Source organism: Triturus cristatus, chromosome 6 (genome assembly GCF_964204655.1).
Source record: "Triturus cristatus chromosome 6, aTriCri1.1, whole genome shotgun sequence".
Lineage (NCBI taxonomy): Eukaryota > Metazoa > Chordata > Amphibia > Caudata > Salamandridae > Triturus > Triturus cristatus.
This window is the reverse complement of record NC_140589.1, coordinates 405,564,433-405,586,810: the sequence shown is the minus strand read 5'-3', so window position 1 is coordinate 405,586,810 and position 22,378 is coordinate 405,564,433. Positions and strand designations below refer to the sequence as shown.

The window sequence follows — 22,378 nt, the reverse complement described above, 5'->3', positions numbered from 1 at the left end:
TGGTGAGCCCTGTGTACTCCCTTCCAAGCACAATATCAAAAATCAAATTCTTTCAAGATCAATATCTTTAACCCCGTTGGACCGATTTCAATGATCTTGGGCTTGTTGTACTCCTGTTGGCAAGCTCTGGCTATCAGGAGCATATTTAGTAAGTCTCCTTGCCCCAAAAGAGGCACACTTCACAAGGAGCTGGTTTCCCTGGGTCCTTACACCATTTTTCGTCTTTGTATTAGTCCTGGTGCTTCCTTCCTCCTTCCTCCTTCCGGGGGCACATAACTCAATATCTTCTGCCCATTGGCCCTCAGTGGGTGGAAGGTGGCCAGCATCACTGTCCCTGGAGAGACTTATCTGCTCCTTGGGGTCAGCTACAGACAGACTCCTTAATCCATTAGGGCATCAAGTGGGTAGTCCTTCCAGCTGTCCATGGCGTTGGCACAGTCACCATCTGTTAGACCTGGCACCCTTAGCATGTTTTTTCCCCTAACCTTTTGCCTTCAGACCTCCTGTTTTTAATGACTTCATTTTTCCTGGCCTTAGGACTGTGAGCACTTTAACACTGCTAACCAATGGAAAAGAGCAAGTGCTCTCTTCTTAAAACATGTTAGATTGGCTTATACCCAATTGGCATATTTAATTTATTTGTAAGTCCCTAGTAAAGTGGTTTTACCTGTGCCCAGGTCCTGTACATTAAATACTACTAGTGGGCCTGCAGCACTGAGTGTGCCACCCACTTAAGTAGCACTTTAAACATGTCTCAGGCCTGCCATTGTGTGGGCAGTTTTAACCTACCATTGCGACCTAGTAAAGTAAACATTTGCTATGCAAAAACCTTCCTTTTTAATAAATATGTCACCTCTAGAATAAGCCCTGGACAGCCCGGAGGGCAAGGTGTGATATATTTAAGAAATAGGACATATACGTTTAAGTTTGATATGTCCTGGCAGTGAAAACCTCTTAAATTTGTTTTTCACTACTGTAAGGCTTACCTCTACCATAGTATACTGTTGGACAAAATGTATTGCATTTAATAAGTGTAATTTCCAAATGGGAACAGGCAACCCCTTCAGGTTTGATGTCGTGGAATAGCAATTTAAAAATCCTAACTTATGGTGAAGCCTGATTTTAAATTACAGTTCTGAAAATGCCACATTTAGAAAGTTGGTATTTTCTCGACGTAGCCATTTGGTGCCTGAAGTATCTCTCTGAGTCGCATGACTGTGTGTATTTGACAGTTGGGCTTTCTGTATTCCTCCTAGACAGTCGCTTACATGGGGAGCTTAGGTGTGACTAGATGGGTCATCACTAGCTGGGTGGAAGGGAGACGCTAGACTCAGACCAACTTACACTTGAATAGACTTTGTCATGTCTCCACACAAATGGCTACTTACCCTCGGCAGTTAGTCTGGAGCACAGGTCAGGAAGGCAGGGTCTGTGCATTACAACGGCATGCCTCCAGATGCTTCACCCCACTTCAAAGTCACAACAGGGTACATACCAGACGTCAGACACTACCACCTCAGTACACTTCTGGACCTGTGGATACTCTGCCAGGAAGAAGGACTGCTGTGTTGCTAAAATGACTGCCATTCTGATGAACTGCTGCTGTGATGAGCTGCTACCCTGATGTGCTGAACAACTGCTCTCCTCCCTGGGTGAGAAGGAATTGACATGCATCTCTTGATCCCAGAACCCAGAGTGACTCCAAGGGCTAGTTAGCTGGTCTCCTGATCTAACGCTTCAGGAAAACAACAGGATTCCAACAACCTTGCACATGCATCCTGGATTCTGCCATTTGTGCGTCTATCCTGCCAAATGGTGCCACCACAAAGCTGGATCTTGTAAGTGGGCTTAAGGTGCTCTGCCAGTCTCTATGGATCCAGTGACAGAGACACATCCCCTCTGCTGCACAGTACAACCCTAAGCAGAACCTATGCATCTCTGCAGCTGCATGGATTGGACCCGTTGCAAAGACCTGCATTGCCACCTCAGCTCATCTGAGCCTCCTCTGTTCGATACATCTTTGCCACAGTCCCTCCCACCCCTTGCTTACTGCAACCTTGACATTGATGATGATGCCGGACTCTGAATCGCAGCATCACAGTCCTTTGGAATCACTTCATTACCCTAGCTGTGTACAGCAACCTCTTAACATCACATCGCAAGATCTGTCAATGGGATCCTTGACCACTATTCTGGTCATTGGTTTGTAGACTCGCCATGCCTCGGAACCGATGCATTCACTTCAGTTCCGCAGTGCATCTTCATCGTGGATCGGCACAACGCCCCGCAAACTAGGATTTAAGGTCCTCTGGCCTTACTGGGTCCCTGTAGCCAGCCCATGCTCCATCGTAGTGGCCCTGACTTTATGACTTTGGCCCAATCCGGCACGACCAGATATCCAAGGTTGGCCCTTTGTACTTCTTGGCACTATTTTCACTAAAACCTTTAAAATTGCATATCTCTGGTACTACTGATTGGATTGTTGTAGTTTTGGTCTTTTTTATTAAAGAAAGTTCTATTTTTTTATCTTGGGGCCTCATTAGGATGGCGGTCGGACCTTTTCCGAGCGCCATCTATTCAGAAAAGGGATTGCTCAACTACAAGTCGGTGGTCCCGCAGTCCGAATAATGATGTGCCCGCCACCACATTGGTTGCAATGTCTATTTTATGTATTGTAGTGGGTGCTGCGGGCTGCAGTACGCACCACAGTGCATAAAATATGTCAGAAACATATCCCTGCACTACGTGGCAGGCATCATGAGGTGCCTGCCACATGGTGCAGGGATATGTAGGGGGGCACCATAGTTGCCCCCAAATCTGAGGCCCAGAGGGACAAGAGGTGCCCACTACGGGCCCCCAATGTCCATTTCCGCCTGCCTTTTCATGGCGGTGGGCCGGTGGAAAGGAACATCGTAATACCTCCACCATTGTAGGCTTTACTCTGCCGCCTATGAACCGACGGGCTCTTTGAGCCCGTTGGATCTGTGGCGTTCGGTCTTTATGACCGCCACACATCCACCTACCATCTAAATGTGGCGGGCAGAAAAAATAATTGCAATGGCGGTTGGACCGCCACTGACGGGCTGTCAGTTGCCGTCTCACCGTCATCATAATCAGGCCCTTGGTTTGGGATCCTTTTGCTGTTGTGCTTTTACTTTATTACTGCTTGAAGTATAGCACAAATACTTTACACATTGCCTCTAATGAAAGCCTGACTGCTCTGTGCCAACTACCAGGCGGTTGAGCGCAATTTAATGTGGGGTTTACATGTGCCTTATCTAGTCAAGGGTTGTGGTTGCTGCTTGACCAGACTCACACCCCAGTCAACCAACAAGCCAATTGCTTACACTGTCCATGTCCAGGATCTTGTTCTCTTCCATGGTCTGAGGATGCCACTTGTATGTCGAACCCTAAAACAGATTATTTTCAGTTCTTCACATTCCCACTCAGTTTGGCTCCAACCTGCCTAGTGTAAAAATAAAGGCAGGAGACTGCCTGTTGTTAGGTTCTCTTCTGTGAGCTGCTGGCAGGTTCCTTTGAAGTGTAATCAGGGCTCACCTCCTACCCAGCAATCCTTTCAGGAATTCCAACTATCTTCTACACCCTCTACACCCAGGCCCCTTTGTCTCTTGTCTGGCTCCAATACTCATTTCCCAGTTGGAGAGCTATCAATAGCCATTAGCCCAGGCAGCTGGCCCCTCACAGAAAGGCTCCAGAAACCTTAGGCAGGGAAATGTCAATTTTCTACAAATGTCATTTCCAAAATATTAATTATAAATCTTACATTACCATTAAAGAAGATTTTAAATTGCTATTAGAATGAGTGGAAGAAGTATTTCTCTAGCTGCTTCCAATCCAAATTTAGCATTAAATGAATGTAACAAGGTACCACAATGATTTCCTATGGTAACAACTAGCAGTTTTACAGTAAATATTGTTTTTAGGTATATTTCACTGTAAGGACATGTTCAGAATTTATTTCTAGGTTCCACTTTTAAATATCATGCTCCCAGCCTATTAGGACTACATATGGGTCACTTATTAATAATTATAGGAAGAATGAGGCCTGTCAAAAGCAGTATGTTGTCCAGTAAAATTTGAAGTTTAAAAAGTGCCACAGGCAGGTTACCTATGTGCAGATACCAGGCTGTGCACAATTGTAGTCTCAGATGTGCAGTCTGCACTAGTGCACTTACGTGTGTGGACACATGATCACTTGTAACCAGCCTTGTGCTCGTTACTCTTGCTATGTCACAGCGGCGGTAAACACGTCCAGTCTAATTATCATGAAATTACTGTGAGTGAGACGCAGGTAGTGAGACTCATCCACTGTAACGGTCCAAGAACTAGGTGATCAAAAAGCAAAAAATCCTGATGTATTCAATGGGAACAACCCTTTGCAAAAAGCATCCTTCCCAAAACTGTTGATAATGTACTGAAGTGTGTTGCAGATATTTGACAGAGGTTCAATGGTTATTCTGAAGGGAAGGTTACCACTGATCACAATACATGGAATATCATGCAGGAATCCATTTTTACATGCTGATTTTGCATGTTTTGCTCCCATCTGGATTTAAACGGCACACTTAATCAACCCTCATAAATAAGAAGAACTTAACCTAAGGGTAGTGTGATAGTGTGAGGCCTAGTGGATGACACATATATTGATTCCAGAATACTGTGTGTCAAAACATTTTTCAATATAACAATCTAATGGAAACAGAATATTGATGGTAGGAACATCTTGTTTTATATATTACATTTTTAAAGGATATTTTGGTATTTGATAATCTTTGCTTTAATATAGCAGTAAGAAATATCATTTTTTATTAATCTAAGGGCCTTATAAAGAGTTTGGCAGTGCGGGAGCGGGACCGCCTGCTTCCCGCACTGCCAAACCCATGTTTAAACCGCTTGCCAAATTAGGATATTCTTCCTGTCTGGCTGGTGGTTCTTAACCATCCCTGTGGCGGTGAAATAGGCACTACAATGGGAACTTCAAAATCTGTACCTGCAATAGTGCAGGTACTGGGGTGCATGCTCACGGGGGGCACAACATGTGCCCCCCTGCATGCACCCCATTGTGCAGGGACACAGGGGGCTTTCTTTGTTTCCTCACCACCACACTTTTTCAATGGCAGTCGCACCGCCATGAAAAGTGTGGTGGTGAGGAAACTCGTAATAGTCTTGTCAGGGCCTCAGCAGCCTTTCAAGAATATTGTGGCCTCAAGACCGCCACACCACCACCAGGTATCTCTGATCACTGGCAGTTGCGGTGGTCCCAGGGTGGCCCAACCGCCCTGGTCATAATAGGACGGTCAGAAGACCAACTGCCGTGGACTGTCAGATTCGTAATAAGCCCATGATACATATTAGCATATCAATTTTAGGTATTAATTTTATTAGTATCATTGTTATAAATTTTAAATGGCCATTTTTAAAAAGTGTAATTAGTAATGTATATTCTAGTACTGGTTGGATTTGCAGTGACATAGGGTGGCAAATGATTAAATTACATTTTATTGATTTTAATGTTAATTATTTGTTCATATTAACTATTTCATTCATGATTAAATATGTAAACTGCTTAATTGTTAATTTATTTAAATTTTGTTACTTTTAATGTATGTTTCATTTTTATAATTTAATTTTTAATGTATATTTAAGTAGTGGATGGTTGGGTGACAAAATGTTTAAATTTAAATTGTTTTTGAAATACATCTTTTAATATTATTTAGATACTTAATTGATAATTATGTACATTTTAGTTGAATATTGATTATGTATATGTGTTGTTGTATATGGAATAATTATACATTGTTCATTCAGTGTATTTAATAAAAATATATGCAGAATGTAGTTATATATATATTTTTTAATTCATTTGTTTTAATTAAATACAATTTTCATTTCATTTTAATTTTTTGGATGTTTAGTTTGATTTTGGGTATAGGGAGGGAAATTCATTTTATTTCCCTGTTTTTCAATATATTTAATAACATATTTTGTTATTTTTTAAATTTAAATGTACATTGTTCAAATGTATATAATATTTGTTTCAACATTCTTATTAATTTGAATTATTACACTGAATCACATAACAACTCAGGAATATTTTTAGTCCAGGCTGTAAAGAGAATAGGGATTATTGACTAATTTGCTTATTGTAAAGATGTTATTTTGGGACACGCAATAAAATCTTCTCGATAGAATATGCTTCAGGTCATCAGGGTATAATTTCAAAGTGAGGCCAAGCTGCTATGTCAAGCTTTTGGGACATTAAATGCATTAATATACCATCCTAATATCCTTTATGGAATGTGATTCAGTGTAATGTATTAATATACAGTAACATGTTTATCTTTATTACAAATAATAATGCACATACTGGCAATATTCAACACATGCAGTGACTAGATACCTGGTATTCTGGTATGAGAATGTGTATGCAGTACATCTGCTAATATGTATTACAAAGATACATGTTTGGAGGATTTGGAAGACATAACTGACCAGAATGTATAGTGAGTTATATATCAGTATTCTGTGATAAAGTAATCTAATATAATATGTACCTTGCTACCATATAATATGTCCAATGCTGTGTGTTGGTAACTCAATATGAGACAGGATGATATTACGCGTCTTGAACTAAGAATTAATCATTCTTTTGGACATATACTGATTAATTCATCTTTTGTTAAAGAAAATATTTATTTTTACTTTGTGATTATTTTGACAAAACATAACCAACAGATAATTTCCAAATACATTTCATGTGATCTTTGTTATTGAAAGACAGAACTATTTCCTTGCTTGCCATGGTTAGTCCACCACAAATGTGTACAACTTTTCTTCACAGCATTGTTATTGTTTGAGGAAGTCACTTTGCCAAAATGTGTCATATCTAAATGAACCCACTTCACAGCATTTCCTTGAAGCTCGGGTCTGTTTTTTTCCTGGCAAGAACCCCATTGCATTTTATGATGGTTACTGTGTCCATCTGCCTGAAAGATACTCATCATCATGCATTGGAACAGGGAGAGAACAGAGTCCCAGTACCCATAATGAAAAGCTGTCTTTGGGGCAGTTTAGTTATCCAGGGGCAGAAAATCCACATCTGTTTTAGAGGACTTGTTTAATTAGTTCAGTTAAAGAATGTTGTCTTGGATTGGACTGCAGATGAACTTATATTATCACATTTCTACCCAACAGTCCAGTCAATGAAATAAACTTCAAGTATGTATGTATGTATGTATGTAAGTCACAAATATAAGCATTTTAACCCTATTTTCCTGAGCTTGTGTAAGTAGTTAAAAAACAAAAGGTGGACAGGGTAATTTTCTGGGTTGGAGTAAACAATAACACAGCAGGTTGTCTATAAAATATTGCCAAATCAAATACAGTTGACACAATCTTTGTGAGACAGATAGCACATTAAAGAGCATATATTCACTTATTCTGGAACCTTGCCAATCAAAAGAACCCCATAATGGGGCGCCATTGCATGCTTTTCTTAGGGAAGTATTTAAAGAAATAATCAGTGCCCAATTATTAAAGATTTGTATATACCCGAATTCAATCTAGGTGCACAAAATATTTAATTTGCTTTGCAAAATTACATCTCCGATTCATAGAATTACATTCACAGAATCCAAAATTGTGAAAATGTACCCTTTCAAATGTGCTTTTTACACACAGTAACTCTGACAATATGATGAAAAAACCTTGGGCCTGATTCACAAATGTGAACTTATACTGTAGTGTACGTTTACGATTGTTTGTTATTCACAGAGGTATTTTACAAGCATCTTTTTGACTGCAGTGTCTCACAGCACATAAAAAGATAGGACTGGCCTATCTTTTATTATGTGCAGAGACTCTGCAGTCATAAAGATACTATAGTAAAATACCTTTGTCAATGGTTCATAATTATAAGCCTAATCAAAGGTGTAAGTTTATCTGTGTGAATCAGGCCCAACATTTTCTAGTCTATAGGTAGGTTTGTGCGCATTGCTTGGGGCATTTTTTCGTGAACATACAAGTTTGTGGGTATTCTGAAAATGCCCGCAAGATTGCTACTGCCAACAAGTGGTGAAAATATGTTTTCATGTTGGGAATGGGAAAAAAACATGACCAAAATTAATGGAGATGTGGGGCAAGGGTTTTTTTCCTGTGAAAAAAGATTTCTCAAGTGAAAGATATGTGGAATGCATTTCTGTGTACTTTTTCACAATTAACATCCGATCCTTGTTGCAATTCTGATTCTGATTATGGAACTTGAAATGCATTTGTGTATTCGAGGATACCTATAGTGGGTGTAGATTTCCAAGAGTACTCCTACAATTCTTTCAAAATTTCCATAAAATTCAGAAATGTACTTAAAACCAATGCACACTCCAATATGCATACACATTACTTTTTCCAAAGATTTGTTCCACTTTCACTATTTGTTGCACACATGAATCTGCATACAAACCCCTGCGTATTAGTTCAAAGGGACTTGAAATATGAATGTCGGTTCAACAGTCTACACAAGAGATGCAGTGCAAAGTTGTTAATGACGTAGTTCAGAATTCTGGGGTGCTTAGGCGGCACTCGGGCCAAAATTCCTTAATGTACTGCTCGCAGAAATTGGTTTAGAAGAAGGCTGGAGAAGTTAAACATCATTATAGTTTTTAGGTTTTTTATTCATGTTTAGCAATTTAGCTATAGGAGCATCAGAGCATTTGATAAGAAGAACAGAGAAAGGTACACATTGAGAGGGCTCTTCAGGTTCATAGAGATTATTTTGAGAGATTAGTAAGGTCATAACTTCATTGATATCTTTATGACAACCTAGAGGAGAAATCTGAAGAGTAGAGCTTGATGAAGCGAAACGGTGACCATCAACTGAGAAATATTGCAACTCATTTTTTTTAAATCTGAGATGATAGCACTTTCATGGGGTTCTGAGGGGAGATGTGGATACTTGTTTCATGTAAAGACTATGGTAGAAATAGCCCAAATACGCATAATTGTAATAGTATAAGGCTTTGTGAGTGGGAGCCAGTGTAAAGATTCCAGGCTTATAGTATTATCAGTGCTCACCGTGCCATCACATTTTTAGTCTTTCTTTACGTTTGGATGACCATCATGCCTGTTTTTATAGTCAACTTAGTTAGCTATACTATATGCGTATATTTATGTGTTGGTATTAATAGAGCCCAAGGTGGAAAGAAGACAATTTAAAGATGTGAACAAATGCTTCACAGCCAAGTGAGGTTAAATCTCATGTTAATGGAATCAAGGTGTGTAGAGGGAATGAGGCAACTCCAAATAAATGATGGACCAGGCCCTAAAAATAGAAGTTGAACAGGGGCCCTCCTCTCTTTGTGAGCATCAAAATTTGGAATCTTCCTTGCAGACCACCTGAGTTAGAGCCAAATCCTATCCCGGATCCCACTGTAAAGAATTTGCGAGTAAAATTCGACTCCAAACTGTGTATGACAGAAAACTTTAAGTCTGTGGTTAGTTCCTGTTTCTTTCAACTCAGAATGCTGAAAACTATCATTTGCCTTTTGGTTTCTTGCTACAAGAAAAGATTGTGTGAACACTTTCATTTCTATGCAGCAAGACTATTTTAATGTGGTGTATGCAGATCTCCCTCTATAGCTGATCAACAAACTTCCTATTACTTAAAGCCATTGGCCACGTTTCTCACGCATGTATCTCCCTTTACTAGCTTCCTGTGATGGAGTTTCTTATTTTTAAATCACTTTGTTTAGTTCAAAAAGGTGTCTATGCCTCTAAGAGTTCTTTCTTAGGCAATTGATTTGCCTTTGTGAGAAACTGGGGTTGCTGGTTGAGGGGGGGGTGAGCCTTAGTTTTTTATATTAGTGCTTCTTGCAGAAAAAAGTATGCCTTGTGGTTGTGCCGAAACCTTTGTTGAATCGCAGTGCGGCTTGAAAGTGAACCGCCCGGAATGAATCTCAGCAAGAGGCACGAGGCATACTGTTTCTGCAAGAAGCACAAAAATAAAAAACTAAGGCTATCCTCCACCGATTAAAATCAGTCCGAAGCGATGATCAAGCCCTCCGCTCACCAAAAAGTTTGCGAGTCTATAATTGATTGAATCATTTTGTGAAATCGGCCGAATAGTGACTGGTCCTGAAGAGAACCCCCACCTTCCAAACTATGGGGTTCAAAACGCGTCATTTAATAAATGTAACTTATATAAATGAGATCCTCTGCATTTTTCAAATTATGTTTTAAATAATGTCTGTGAATTAATTCACTGCAGAGAATACTCAATACCCGAATCTTTACACTGTTACTCCTGGTTCTTCTTTAATTGACTAACCTTTGCCATGTTATTAAAAACAGATTAGACTGTTGTTGCTTTATGTTCTGTGTTTCATGTTGTCTATGTAAGTGAGTGGTTTTGTTCTTGATGTTGTCTAGGATTTTTTCCATCTATCTGGAGTCATTTGTGTCTCTTCATCCAATTTTGTTTCTTTTTGGTATTGTGGTGTATTGTGCCAAGATGTTTAAATATATGACAAATTGAAAATAATCCTTTGAAGAATAAAAAAGAAATATTGAATTAATTTCGATTAGGCAGTCATTATTAGATTGATTGGCGCCTTTACCTTTTGGTGTTAAAGTAGACATCAGCATAGGCAATCCTATTGGTTTTTGTTTATACTCGTAATCAGGCCCTAAGAATCCAACTTTGCCATTTAGTAGGATTTTAAATTACAATTCCTTAGATATCAAACATGGTATTCCAACCTGCTCCTATCACTTAGTAAATGTAATAAGATAACCCAATGTTATCCTTTTGGGATAGGTAGGCCTTGCAATACTTAAAAAAAAGGAGTTTCTGAGTTTTTCTCTGCAAGGGCATGTAATAGTTAAATGTACAAATCCAACTTTTTGTATACACTGCATCCTACCCTATGGACTGTTAAAATGCACACACAGGTTGCAATGGCAGACCTGAGACATGTTTAAAGAGCTACTTGAGTGAGTGACGCAATAAGTGCTGTAGGCCCATTAGTAGAATTTTAATTTACAGACCCTAGGTGAAAGCAGTGTCACTTTACTAATGACTTACAAGTAAATTAAATGTGCCACTTGGGTGTAAATCAATTTTACTATCGTTAAAGGAGAGAGCACAACAACTATAGTATATATACTGCTTACCAGTGATAAAGTGCCTGAAGTCCCAAAACCAACAAACACAGGTTCAGAAAACAGGGGGGTGAAAGCAAAAGGTTTGGGGGTGACCCTACAGAGAGGGCTTGGTCAAACAACCGTCTCCAACCTCAATGTCTTTCAATGTTGAGCGATCTCTCTCTCTCTCTCTTGTTGGTTCCACATGTTTAACAGTTTTTGCTTAGAGGTTGTGCTTTTATGATTGCTTCAGCCTGGCACTAGAATAAACAACAAGTACATATCTGAAAGAGCAGAACCTTGCCAGATTTAGAAAGGCCCTTAAAACCTTGATCTACTCAGAGTTACAATGAATTGTGCTAAAGTAGTAATTGTAATGCTTTTCTTCTGCCTTTGTTATTCACCTTTGTTTTGTGCTTTTATAGCATCAGAATACCACTTCTAGGGTGATAGAAACACCCTTTTCCCAAAACCATGAATACAAATACAGTTCTTATCTAAATTGTAGGGCTGTTATGCTTGCTGGGTATGCAGTTGGATTCCGTTGTACATTCCTTGTGCTTAGCTGATTAAGGCTTCCCTCCACATATTTTCTTTTTTGCCCCTCTTTAGATTTAGCTGTTTTGTGTCCTTATCATTAGATATGAGTTCCCATTTGTAGATATTTGGTGTTTATCCTTTCAGAGTTCAGGTAACATAAATAGCAGTAACAGATGTGGTGTATTTCAATAAAGCATTTCTAGACCAGCACAGATAAGGGAATCCAGGTGATTAAGAAGTATAGTTTTAGCATTAATTAGGAAGGCATAGTTTTAAAATTAATCTGACGAAAACAGCATAGATCTGAATTATTAATTGGCTTTAGAGTACATAAGACTCCAATACCTTAGATTTAGCAAAGAAGTTATTTAGCGCAGGTCAAATTTTTTCATTCCAGTTTTCCTTTTGGATGTTTGTTGCTTTTTTAGCTCAAATCTGTATTTGCCATTAGGTGTATAGTCTTTTACCGTAATGCTCATTTAAAACACTAGCAATCTTTTACATGATTTAATGGTGTTGTAATTAATTGAATTATTCAATAATGCTGCGATAGGAAAGAGAGTGTGAGAATTGACACTTTCACGGCAGGAGGTATTTCCTAAGAAGAAGAATGTGTTTTGAATTAATGATTTGTGAGATTTTAAAATTATATTAGTGGAAGTATGGCACTTGAATGTAACTTGTTATAAGAGAATGTGTGTCATTGCAAAGGGACAAGTGGGGTTTAAATGCGATTTGCAGATAAAACTTGTAAAGCCGTTGTGGATGAATTCAACAATTCTCCCTATGTTTATATTCTGGAGCTTTAGGTAGTCAAATTTCCTGGCAAGCTAGTCCACGTGTACATATCTGTGAGAATGTAGGACTACACATAAAACCTGGTCTCATAACTTTAATCTTAATAGATGGATCGGCAATATGTTAACTAGAGTTACAAATCATTTTACATTGCGTTCATTTTTTTCCAAAAACTCGGCATATGATGAAACTGAAATCCCAAGTGTTTAAAATACATTGATTTATTGGAAAATTTCCAGAAAAGTCATACCTGGTCTCGCCTGAGCAAGCACTGGCTCAGAAACTTCGGATGGTTTGCCTGCCCCTGATGCATTTACTGCCCGAATCCGGAAAACATAGGTTTTACCCTCTTCCAGTTCCTTGACCTTGAATAAAAAAAATAATTGACTTATATTCTCCTTTGAAACACTACCAGTCAGGTCACAACACATGACAGTAAAAAAAGGACAATTGGTGTTACTAATTCTGCAGTTTTGCTCCTGCAACTTGTTTGTGTGAGAGACCAGTTGCAGGCTTTGCAAATACACGGTAGTAATTAGAACACTGTAGTTAATGTTCAAGCACATGTGAACTTTTTACTAAATCGTATATTATGTCTTTAAGGAGGTTGTCATGAGATTACGATTTGATGGAAGAAAAAATTATTGATTTTGATACTGAAAGAGTACAAATACAGTTGGAAATGAATCATCATTAGTGTAAAGGTTAAATCTATTTCCTAACACCTCTGAGGGAGCAGGATTTTCTATATCTTAACCTAAAACTGTAATTATTATATAACTCCCGCCACTGGTCCTATGTACCTTTGTTCATTGACAAGGAGAAGTAAGGAGCAATCATCTACAAAGCAATACATCATTAACTTTTAGTTTAATCGATAAAGAGAATTAGTGTGATTTGAAAAGTTCTATTTTTAAATCTTTTAGTTTTTCTTCTTTTCATTAACTAGATATTAATCTTTAGATTCCAGCATTAAAAGTTATTGTAATCCATCATCGATATTTGATTATAAAATATAACAAAATGTTTGTTAGAATCACAGTTAATATGGTATTCCGTGAAGGAAATTCCCTATTTTAAATTAAGATGGAATAATTAGAGAAAAAAGAAAGATGTCAATTCAAAAACCCAATAAAGGGCTCTGATGAGAGAATCAATGAGCAAGCATAAAGCCTTTGCAAAATAAGCTGGAAAGTATTCTCAGATCAAAAATATCAGCAGACAATCAACACAATTTAAGTAAGGCAGTCTCTCATGTAGAAGTGTCAGAAATTCAAAAGTGTGTCTCTCCAGTCAGAGAATCGGGAATGGAATCCTGGAATCTAGCAGCTACTCTAGGAACACACACTAATATACATACACAATATTCTATCTTCAAACAGTGTTTTCTTTCTCCTTTTTCATCCTCCTATAGAATTTCAGTAAACTCCTGAAAATAGGCAATCTCCCTATGTCGCTGTACTGGCATAATAGACTTTCAGAAATTAAAACTTGAAAGATTACATTGTTGATATTTTGGGTCCAAATAGTTCTTCCTGTAAATCATCCTTTTGGTCACTCCTCTCTTCCCAATGAGAACTCACTACCAGTTGTCTAACACAAAACAAGAATCTTATCACTAGCTAACAAACAGCTTCTGGAAAAATACAACCTTTGAACAAAGAAAGAAACGTCGTGCGTAAACGACCATTCAATGTGAAAACAGACCTTTGCTAACTCAAATCACCACTTTTTTGCAGGCCTATAACATTTTCAGTATGATTAACAACTGCAAATTGGTCATTTAGAATATGTTTCAATTAAATGTAAGCTTTGCACACTATTAATGTAAGCATTTTTGTTAGAGAATAACATTTGCTCCAACACCTCCAAGCAAGCAGCTCTTTTACAAAATTAACTAACAGCGCAATTGTTTTCAAAGTACTGTATACAAGGGCTAAACAGTTTTATAGATGGACAAACAAGCTTATGTATGGATAAAGTAAATAAAGATTTTGATATTTTTGTTTTCATGGGCAAATGACATATTCTATCTGAGGAAGAAAGAGTGAAAGGAGCGAGTGATTTACTGGAATATTTCGGAGAAAATAAAACATGCATTGATACTGTAAGTGATAAGTATTATTATTCATAAATCATATACTGGACATGCAGATCCTGCATCACTGCAGACTAAACAAAACATAGCAAAACAGTAGCAAAATGTTTTGACCAGTGAGTATGAAGAAAGCCAACTGAACTTTTGGAAATTGAATTATATTAAAGATTTATCTAAAGCTTGGGGCACTTTATATGGAATAAGTACCTGCATTTTCAATGTCCCTTTTATTATCAAGACAATGAAGCATAATTTCAAATTAAATTACTTTGAGACACAGTTCTTACCAGACACAGATGCTAAACAAGTGGTACTGGTCGTACCTCTGTTAAGCTTGGATTTTTATATGAACTTACAGATGGAAATTCCCAACACATGTGTGAATTCTCTCAAAATAGCCCTTTGAGTCAGTGCAGTGCAATCTCTTGTATTGACATGTTCAAGCATACAGTGGGAATCGAAGAAACAGGTATTAGTTCAGTGGATCTTTGCAGAGGCCGGAAGAAGGGCCACGGCTCACCAACGCCCTGCCCCCGGCAAAAACCTGCGCTGATTGCACCCACACAGCAAAGATGCACTCCGAAGGGAAGAGAACTGCTGCCACCCTGGATTAGCAGACGCTGGTTCAGGAGATGCAGGGGTGCTCTCAGAAGGGAAAAGAGCCATCGGCATGCAACTGCACCAGTGGGCGCCTACCGACTAAGGAGGGAGGGAACACTTTTGCCTCTTGTTTAGTGCAGCAGGAGAGGCCGCACTGCAAATGTCCCATGGGTCCTGACCAGGGACTCAGCAGGTGCCCCCCCTCTTTTATGGACAAATATCCCTCACCATGGTGCCACCAGAGCACAATCCGGTGCTATTCTTGACCGCTAGTAAAGAGGGCATTTATGAGCTGGTACCACGCAGCTGGTGGTATTGCATATGTGTTCCTCATTCCAGACTGCCTCTGATATCAGAAAAGGCCCACATTGTTACGTTCACCTGTTTTGTGAATGGTCGGTAACGTAGGATTAATTAATGCAATGCACAGCGTTTACTGATCTATGAAGGTGATCAAAATAATGGTGATCTAATGTATTTGGCCTATTCCACAAGGTGATCTATGTGTAACAGTGCACTGGGGAGAAGCTTTACAGTGAGGGCAGACCACAAGCCCCAGGACTCCTTGTGACTGGTGACGCTGACGCACGTTCCCTGCACCTGGAGGTGCATCTGAAATACTGGGAAGTGGCCCCTCTCTCGGCAGGCCATGAGATGCTTTGCAGTGGGGGAAGACCACAAGCCCCAGGACTCCATGCAGCTGGAGTCGCCGACACACGTTCCCTGTGCCCTAGAGACACAGTTTAAATACCGGGAAGCAGCCAAGAGCGTGCCCGTCTGCGCCCATCAGAGGCCGTAGGAGGCCGAGCTGGCCTACCCTCTTGGCTCTGCGACAGGCTCCCAACCTCTAATTTTGTGTGGCAGGGGCAATAACAGCAGCATACTGGGCAGCAGGACCCAGGAAGTAGAAGAATCCTCAGTAAGTAGCTGTTTTACAGCTCTATGCCCTGGTCCCTTTGTCTCCCATTTTTGTGACACATTGATTATGGGGAAAAGAAAAGTTATGCCTGCTACAACACCTGAGGGCCCAAACATTTCAACTAATGACTTCTTTTTAGCAAAAGCAGTGGGGGTCTTTCTCAAAAGAATAGACAGGGTTGATAGGTGTCTTTCTATAGGTCCTGGAGGCCATTGCCGCTGGAAGCCCCTCACTTGGAGGTCCTTAATGCTCAGGAACCAGAGACGGAGGTATCACTGATAGGCCCAGATGCACTCACCCATAATAGGGTATTCAAGGCTCCCAGCTCTGGCCTCATTAATAGCATGTCTGCTTTAGTCTCCCCTGGTAGCACTGTCACGGTAATCTCTCCTACCCTTAAAAGGAAGAATAAATCCAAAAAGTGTGACGACCCATAAGACACTCAAAAGGGGTTCGGGGATGATCATGCAAGAAGCCGAATCGATGCAAAAAATCACAGGCAAAATTACCAGACTAATAGGCCTACTTTGGGACAAAATTTCAAAATTGGTGGTGGACTCAAGAGATGCTCGAAAGTTTTGAGAATATTCTGTCCTCCATTAATAAACTTTCCTCTTCCTTATATCCGCAGACTCAAATCACAAATCATGAACTATCCCCTAATGATCATTGAAGCAGCAGACAGCTCTGTATCTGTAAACCCATGCTACCGGCAGCCACGAGCCAGAATGCTATCACACGGTCCATTGATTCTCATTCCTGGAATAATTATTTAGCTCATTCTAGCCAGCATATTCCGTCATGTACCCCCTTTGTAGCTATGCAAATTTCCTCCACTGTCATTATTAGTCCCCTTCTAAATAATCTTCTGCCAGCTTGTTGTCCTTATACTTTAGTCTTGACAGGGGTCCCAGGGCTTGCTTCCTACAACCGGGAAACCATGAGCCAACTGATTAACAAGGTCTCACGCTGGTTAGCCAAACACACTAGATATAATACCACAACACACAGGCACATTCTGATGGCCCGGTAAGTTTCTTGGATAGGGTCCTCCCAGAAATCTTTTGAGGGAAATTTTGCAATTGCCACCATCAGACATCCTGAAAATGATATGAAATATCCTGAGGTGTTCTTCCCAGACATACTCCCCCATAAGTGGTATTAAACTACTACTGCTGGGCATCTTTTATAGACCCTCTCAGAGTATTTCAAATACGGTTATGCCTCTTGCCAGTAGTGAGGCAGTATGCACCCAGGGTGGGTTTCAGTCACTTTCAAATCGGTATGCGACCCTGGTGGACCTAAATGAGTTGGATTGACTCCAAGAAAGTGACAACAGATGCACACCTCAGGGCTTTCTCCCATGGCTGCCCATACAGGATGTGGAAGATATTGAGGTTTCACCCCCTTTTATTTCAGGGCCCTAACTTAGTAGGTTATGTTCCCACAGAGCCACAGAACCCTCTGCAGGCCCTATAATCCATTTTTCAAGCCACAACCAGGGTACTGGGAAAGCTTTAAGCTTCGTCTCATGGAATGTGGCATACCTATCAGCAATGTAGTTTTTAGATGAAATGTGGATATTGTTTAACAAGTCCTTTAATATTATTTGTCTTCAGGAAATGTGGGAAGTCGAGAACAATTACTTTCACAAGGGGTTTAAAATCTTTTTCTGTCCGGCTGTGGGTTGCAGACCAGGAAGAGCAATTGGGGCCAAATTATTTTTGTATGCCTGGAGCAGTGTGGACCAGTGCGGACAATAAAGTGGGTCTCCAAAGTATTTCAGGGCCTTAAATTCATGGTGGGGAGATCTCTCCACGTGGTACTAATACATTTTTATAATGCAACAAGGGGGAGGCAAGGACCATCATATCTTTCAGTCCTAAGTGTTGCTATGGACTCATTAAGAAGGGAGGTCTCACTCAGGAGAATCTTATCTTAACAGGGGATTTTAATTGTCATTTATGCCCAAACCCAATACACTATTTGCATAGTTACCAAACCTGCACTATCAATGAGGGCACACACATGGAGCATTCCCTAGAAGGTGCTGAACTAATAGTTTCTTACACACTCACAATCCTGAATTCACCCTAGATAAGATGACTAACTAATTTAAGTCTCACATCCCCCCCTAATATATAAAGGAAGGGGAAGTGTCACTATAATTGATTATATGTTTGTATCTGCCTTGTTAGATTGGTCTTCATTTTCTTTTAATATCTTACACAGCCCATTCAGCAAACACAACCCCTTGGCCTTAGTACTCGAAGAGACGGGGAATCAGGTGGAGCACCCCCGCATATCACTGGGCACACTATCTTTAACCGACCAGGTGAGGTGTCACGATGGTTGCAGATAAACGCTGTGTCTTTCAATTGGACCCTATTTGAAATTCGACAACAGGAGATATTAACCTGCTTAAACCCCTTAGCCCCTGGCGAGGAGACCTTAAGCTCAATTATTTTCATTGCCCAGTCAGTCGCTTATTTGTTAATGGTGGCTAAGGATAGCCCTGCTCCTGACCACCCAAAGTGGTTTGGCGCTGAGTGCTCACAGGCCCTTCACCTCCTGAAGAAAGCCCTGAAGCAGTCCCCCCCTGAGATAGAGTAAAGGTGGCTAATTGTCATAATAATTATGAGGGCACTGAAAGTACAGAGGTGTGTCCTTCAAAGATAGGCCTGGGACAAACTAGCCTACACGAGTGAAATGCAGGATAGTACAGTCTTTTGGCAGGTCATAAACAGACCTTGTTTTGCGGAGCCGTCAAGGCCTTTGCTATGCCATCACATTACTCCAAAACAATGGGTTGATCACTTTGAAAGGGTGTACAACTATCAACACAGTGAAGGGCCCCCCACTGACATAGAAACCCACCCGGGTGATACATCAGTTACTTTCTCTCTGGAGGAAGTATGCCTGGGCATTGACGGATTGTCCCGGAATAAGGCGACTGTATCCGATGGGAACTCTCCCGATTTCTTCCGGGACAACATAGAAGTGTGGCCTGGTTTTGACCAGGGTGTTAAATGCAGCAGCAGGGAAAGCGGCGCCGCCTTCTTGGTCAACTGACACCATTATGCCGATTTTCAAGAAGGGGGATAAGAATAACCTCTATTGCTATCGTCCCATATCCCTCATTGACGCTACAGTTAAGGTTCTGGGTCAGGTTCTACTGACTAGACTTTCAGCATGGCCTGACATGAACTGAATAATCTTTGAGGTGCAGTTTGAAAATCAACCACCGACCAATGTCTTAGCCTCTGTTTATTAGTGTCCAAATGCACACTAGCTCAACCTGGTGCCCTTATTTTGGGCTTTATGGACCTTACATCTGCCTTCGACCAGGTGAACCACAAGAAACTGTGGGATCTACTTAGTTCTCTGGTAGTCAAGCCCGCTATCTTAACTTTACTAATGAACCTACAAGCCCATTCAACAGCAGCAGTCAGATATTCACAGGGTGCAGGCCTCACAGAGTATTTCAACTGCACCAGGGGGGTCCACTAAGGTTGTATTCCAGACCCTTTTTTATTTACTATCTATATTAGTGCTCTAAAAGCCACCCAGTCTGCATTACAGTCTGATTGCCTTCGAGTCGGTAGGAAAGCATTGCCAGTCCTTTTATATGCTGCCGATGTGGTGCTGATGGCCCGTACAGAAATGGGCCTCCAAGTACTGATCAAGGGGTTTCTATAATTTATAGACAGGCTGGACCTGTTGGAACAACTTCACCAAATCATATGTTTTGGAAGTTGGCCCTCATGTGACTCGCACCAAAACTTTTATGGCCGGCGCTCATACCTTAGCGAAGGTCCCAGCTTTTCCCTACCTGGCAATTTTATTTCATGCCTAACTTAATTGGAAACAACTGATGGAGGGAAAGTTGTGTGACATGCATATAGCCATGGGAGCAATTGCCAACTCTGCCCACAGATTGGGTTCTTAGTCCCCTTAGATGATCCTAAATTTGTGCCAGTCAACGTGTATCTCCAAGGTCTTGTACGGTTGCGAGGTTTGGGGGACCATAGCGACCAATAAGTTAAAGGTCGCTCAAAATAGGTTTTTGAGAAAAATTGTGAAGGTCCCACAAGGCACCCCCTCGTTCATCATACATGAAGAACTAGGAGTTAATTACATAGCGGATTTGGTGGCAGTGAAGCCCTTGTTGTGTTGGTGTGAAGATATGGTATAGGGATGAGGCCAAGTTAAACCGTTAGATTATTTTTGACTGTCTGTCTCTAGATCATGCACTCAAAATACCTTGGAAACTGTATGTAAATTAGTCCTTTATGGCTCTACGTAGGGCAGATATTTTCTTCAAATATGTCAGAGTAAGGCCTCAGGACCAGAGTACAGTCAAGAAACTTTTTTTTTAAACAGGCTGCTGCTAACTGCGAAAATACTGAGCTTATGAAACCAGCTGTGAGAGAGCATGTTTTGCTAAAATCAGTGCAGAGAATGAGAATTATCTTTTCACTCTTAAAAACCCTTCTAATAGATCTTTAGTAACTCGTTTTGGATTCAATCAGCTCCATTATCTACTGATGAGCCAGTTTTTTTTTTTACCTGCAGACGTGAGAGGGTCCTGTGGCTGCGACAATAGGTCTCCACAGGACATTTTACACTTTGTCCTCTTATTTAAATATTTTAGCCACCCCAAGAGATTTTTTCTTAGGCCCCTTTTAAAAGCTATGAAATTTAGACAAGCCCGGGTTGCACTTATGTACTTGCAGCTATTGCCCAACGACCATACCCTTTTTGTTGTCACAAATTTCTTGAGAGCTGCTTTTTGATCAAGAAGCTCAAGATTTAAGTGATGCCCGCTTGGACCTTGCGATTTTGCACAAGACTTTTTTAATTTATTATAACTGCAATGATGTTCTTTTTACAGTATGTTCTGATCTTTTATGGTTGTGATGACTTCCAAATAAAGATGTAGTAATTCTTTATTCAAAATAGCCCTACCTGTAGCCACCAGACTGATCACTGGTGCTAGAGAAATTGACTATATCTTCCCTATTCAATTATCCATGAGATGGCTCCCATGGAAACAAGGGACATCTTTAAACTTCCATGAATCACCTATAAGGCTCTACCCGAAAGGCATTCAAACTACCTCACACAGAACCTGAATATCGCTGGTTGCCAGCAACAATTAAGGAGCATAGGCATCGTTCTCCTCAAAACGCCAGCCATGTAGAAATCAAAAACATTGAAACAGTCTTTCTCCTTCAGAGTCCACAGGATATGGAATTTCATTAATCTGGAACTTAGAACAATTCCATCTAATAAAACATAAAATAAACTGAACTTTTTTGTTATTCCAGTGACATGTTTTCAGTTAGGAAGCTCAGTCATTGAAAAAAGTAAACACATCTGCAAATTTAAAAGCTTTCATGACGATTCCACACAAACGACCCATATGAATGTGTGTACCTTGTAACTATCAACGTTTGGGCATCACTCATGGTGATTGATGTGTGACAGTGTGCCCTGCTCTTGTTTGACCTGTGAATGTGCAAATATTTTTTGGCTTGAAATTTAAGTAATGTAACGTTGATAAGGTGGATGTGATTGTATTAACACCCATCAATTAAAAGAGAAAATGCTCTGTCACCTTTGTTTTTTTTTGTCTGCGCCATACTAGCATACTAATTAAATAAATAAAACTGTCTAGAAAACACATTCATAAAGCAGTGCCCTAGATGTGAGAGTGTGAAGATGGAGAAAACCAATTAATGTAAATTAGAGCAGGTACTAGCAAAGGTTTAATCGATGTATTTGTTAGGCTGGCAATTGTTATTTTAGATGATTGGAGCACAATTCAGATTCTCGAGTTAGCTTCTGTAAAATGGCCACCTTCTCTATATGTTTGTTCGAAGAGTAATTTTTCTTTGAAGTTCTAGAATTTTTGTCCATAACGTTGTTGAAAATAATGGAGACTACAGAAATAAAAGGGGAATAATATCAAGAAACGTCGTTAAAATTATCGCCGCTTTAGCGGCAAAAAACTGCCGCTAAAGCGGCGAAAATGGGCTTGATAATATGCCACAGAGAATTCCAATAGAAGCCCATGTTCCGGTGTGAACATGGGCTTCTATTGGAATTCTCTGCGGCATATTATCAAGTCCATTATCGCCGCTTTAGCGGCAGTTTTCTGCCGCTAAAGCGGTGATAATTTTAACGCCGTGCTTGATAATATGCCCCAAAGTGTTTAAGTCTTCATCATCATCATCATCAAAACCACTTTATTCGATTATTTA

General features: G+C 40.1%; 1 protein-coding gene across 1 annotated transcript in view; it reads right to left on the bottom strand.

Moving 5' to 3' along the window:
• Positions 1 to 22,378, bottom strand: part of MYOM2 (myomesin 2) — a 586,141-nt gene that overhangs the window by 117,637 nt on the left and 446,126 nt on the right. Inside the window, exon 21 of the mRNA XM_085610818.1 lies at positions 12,746 to 12,860. Coding sequence (XP_085466944.1) covers positions 12,746 to 12,860 — 115 coding nt within the window. The remainder of the gene's footprint in view (positions 1 to 12,745; positions 12,861 to 22,378) is intronic.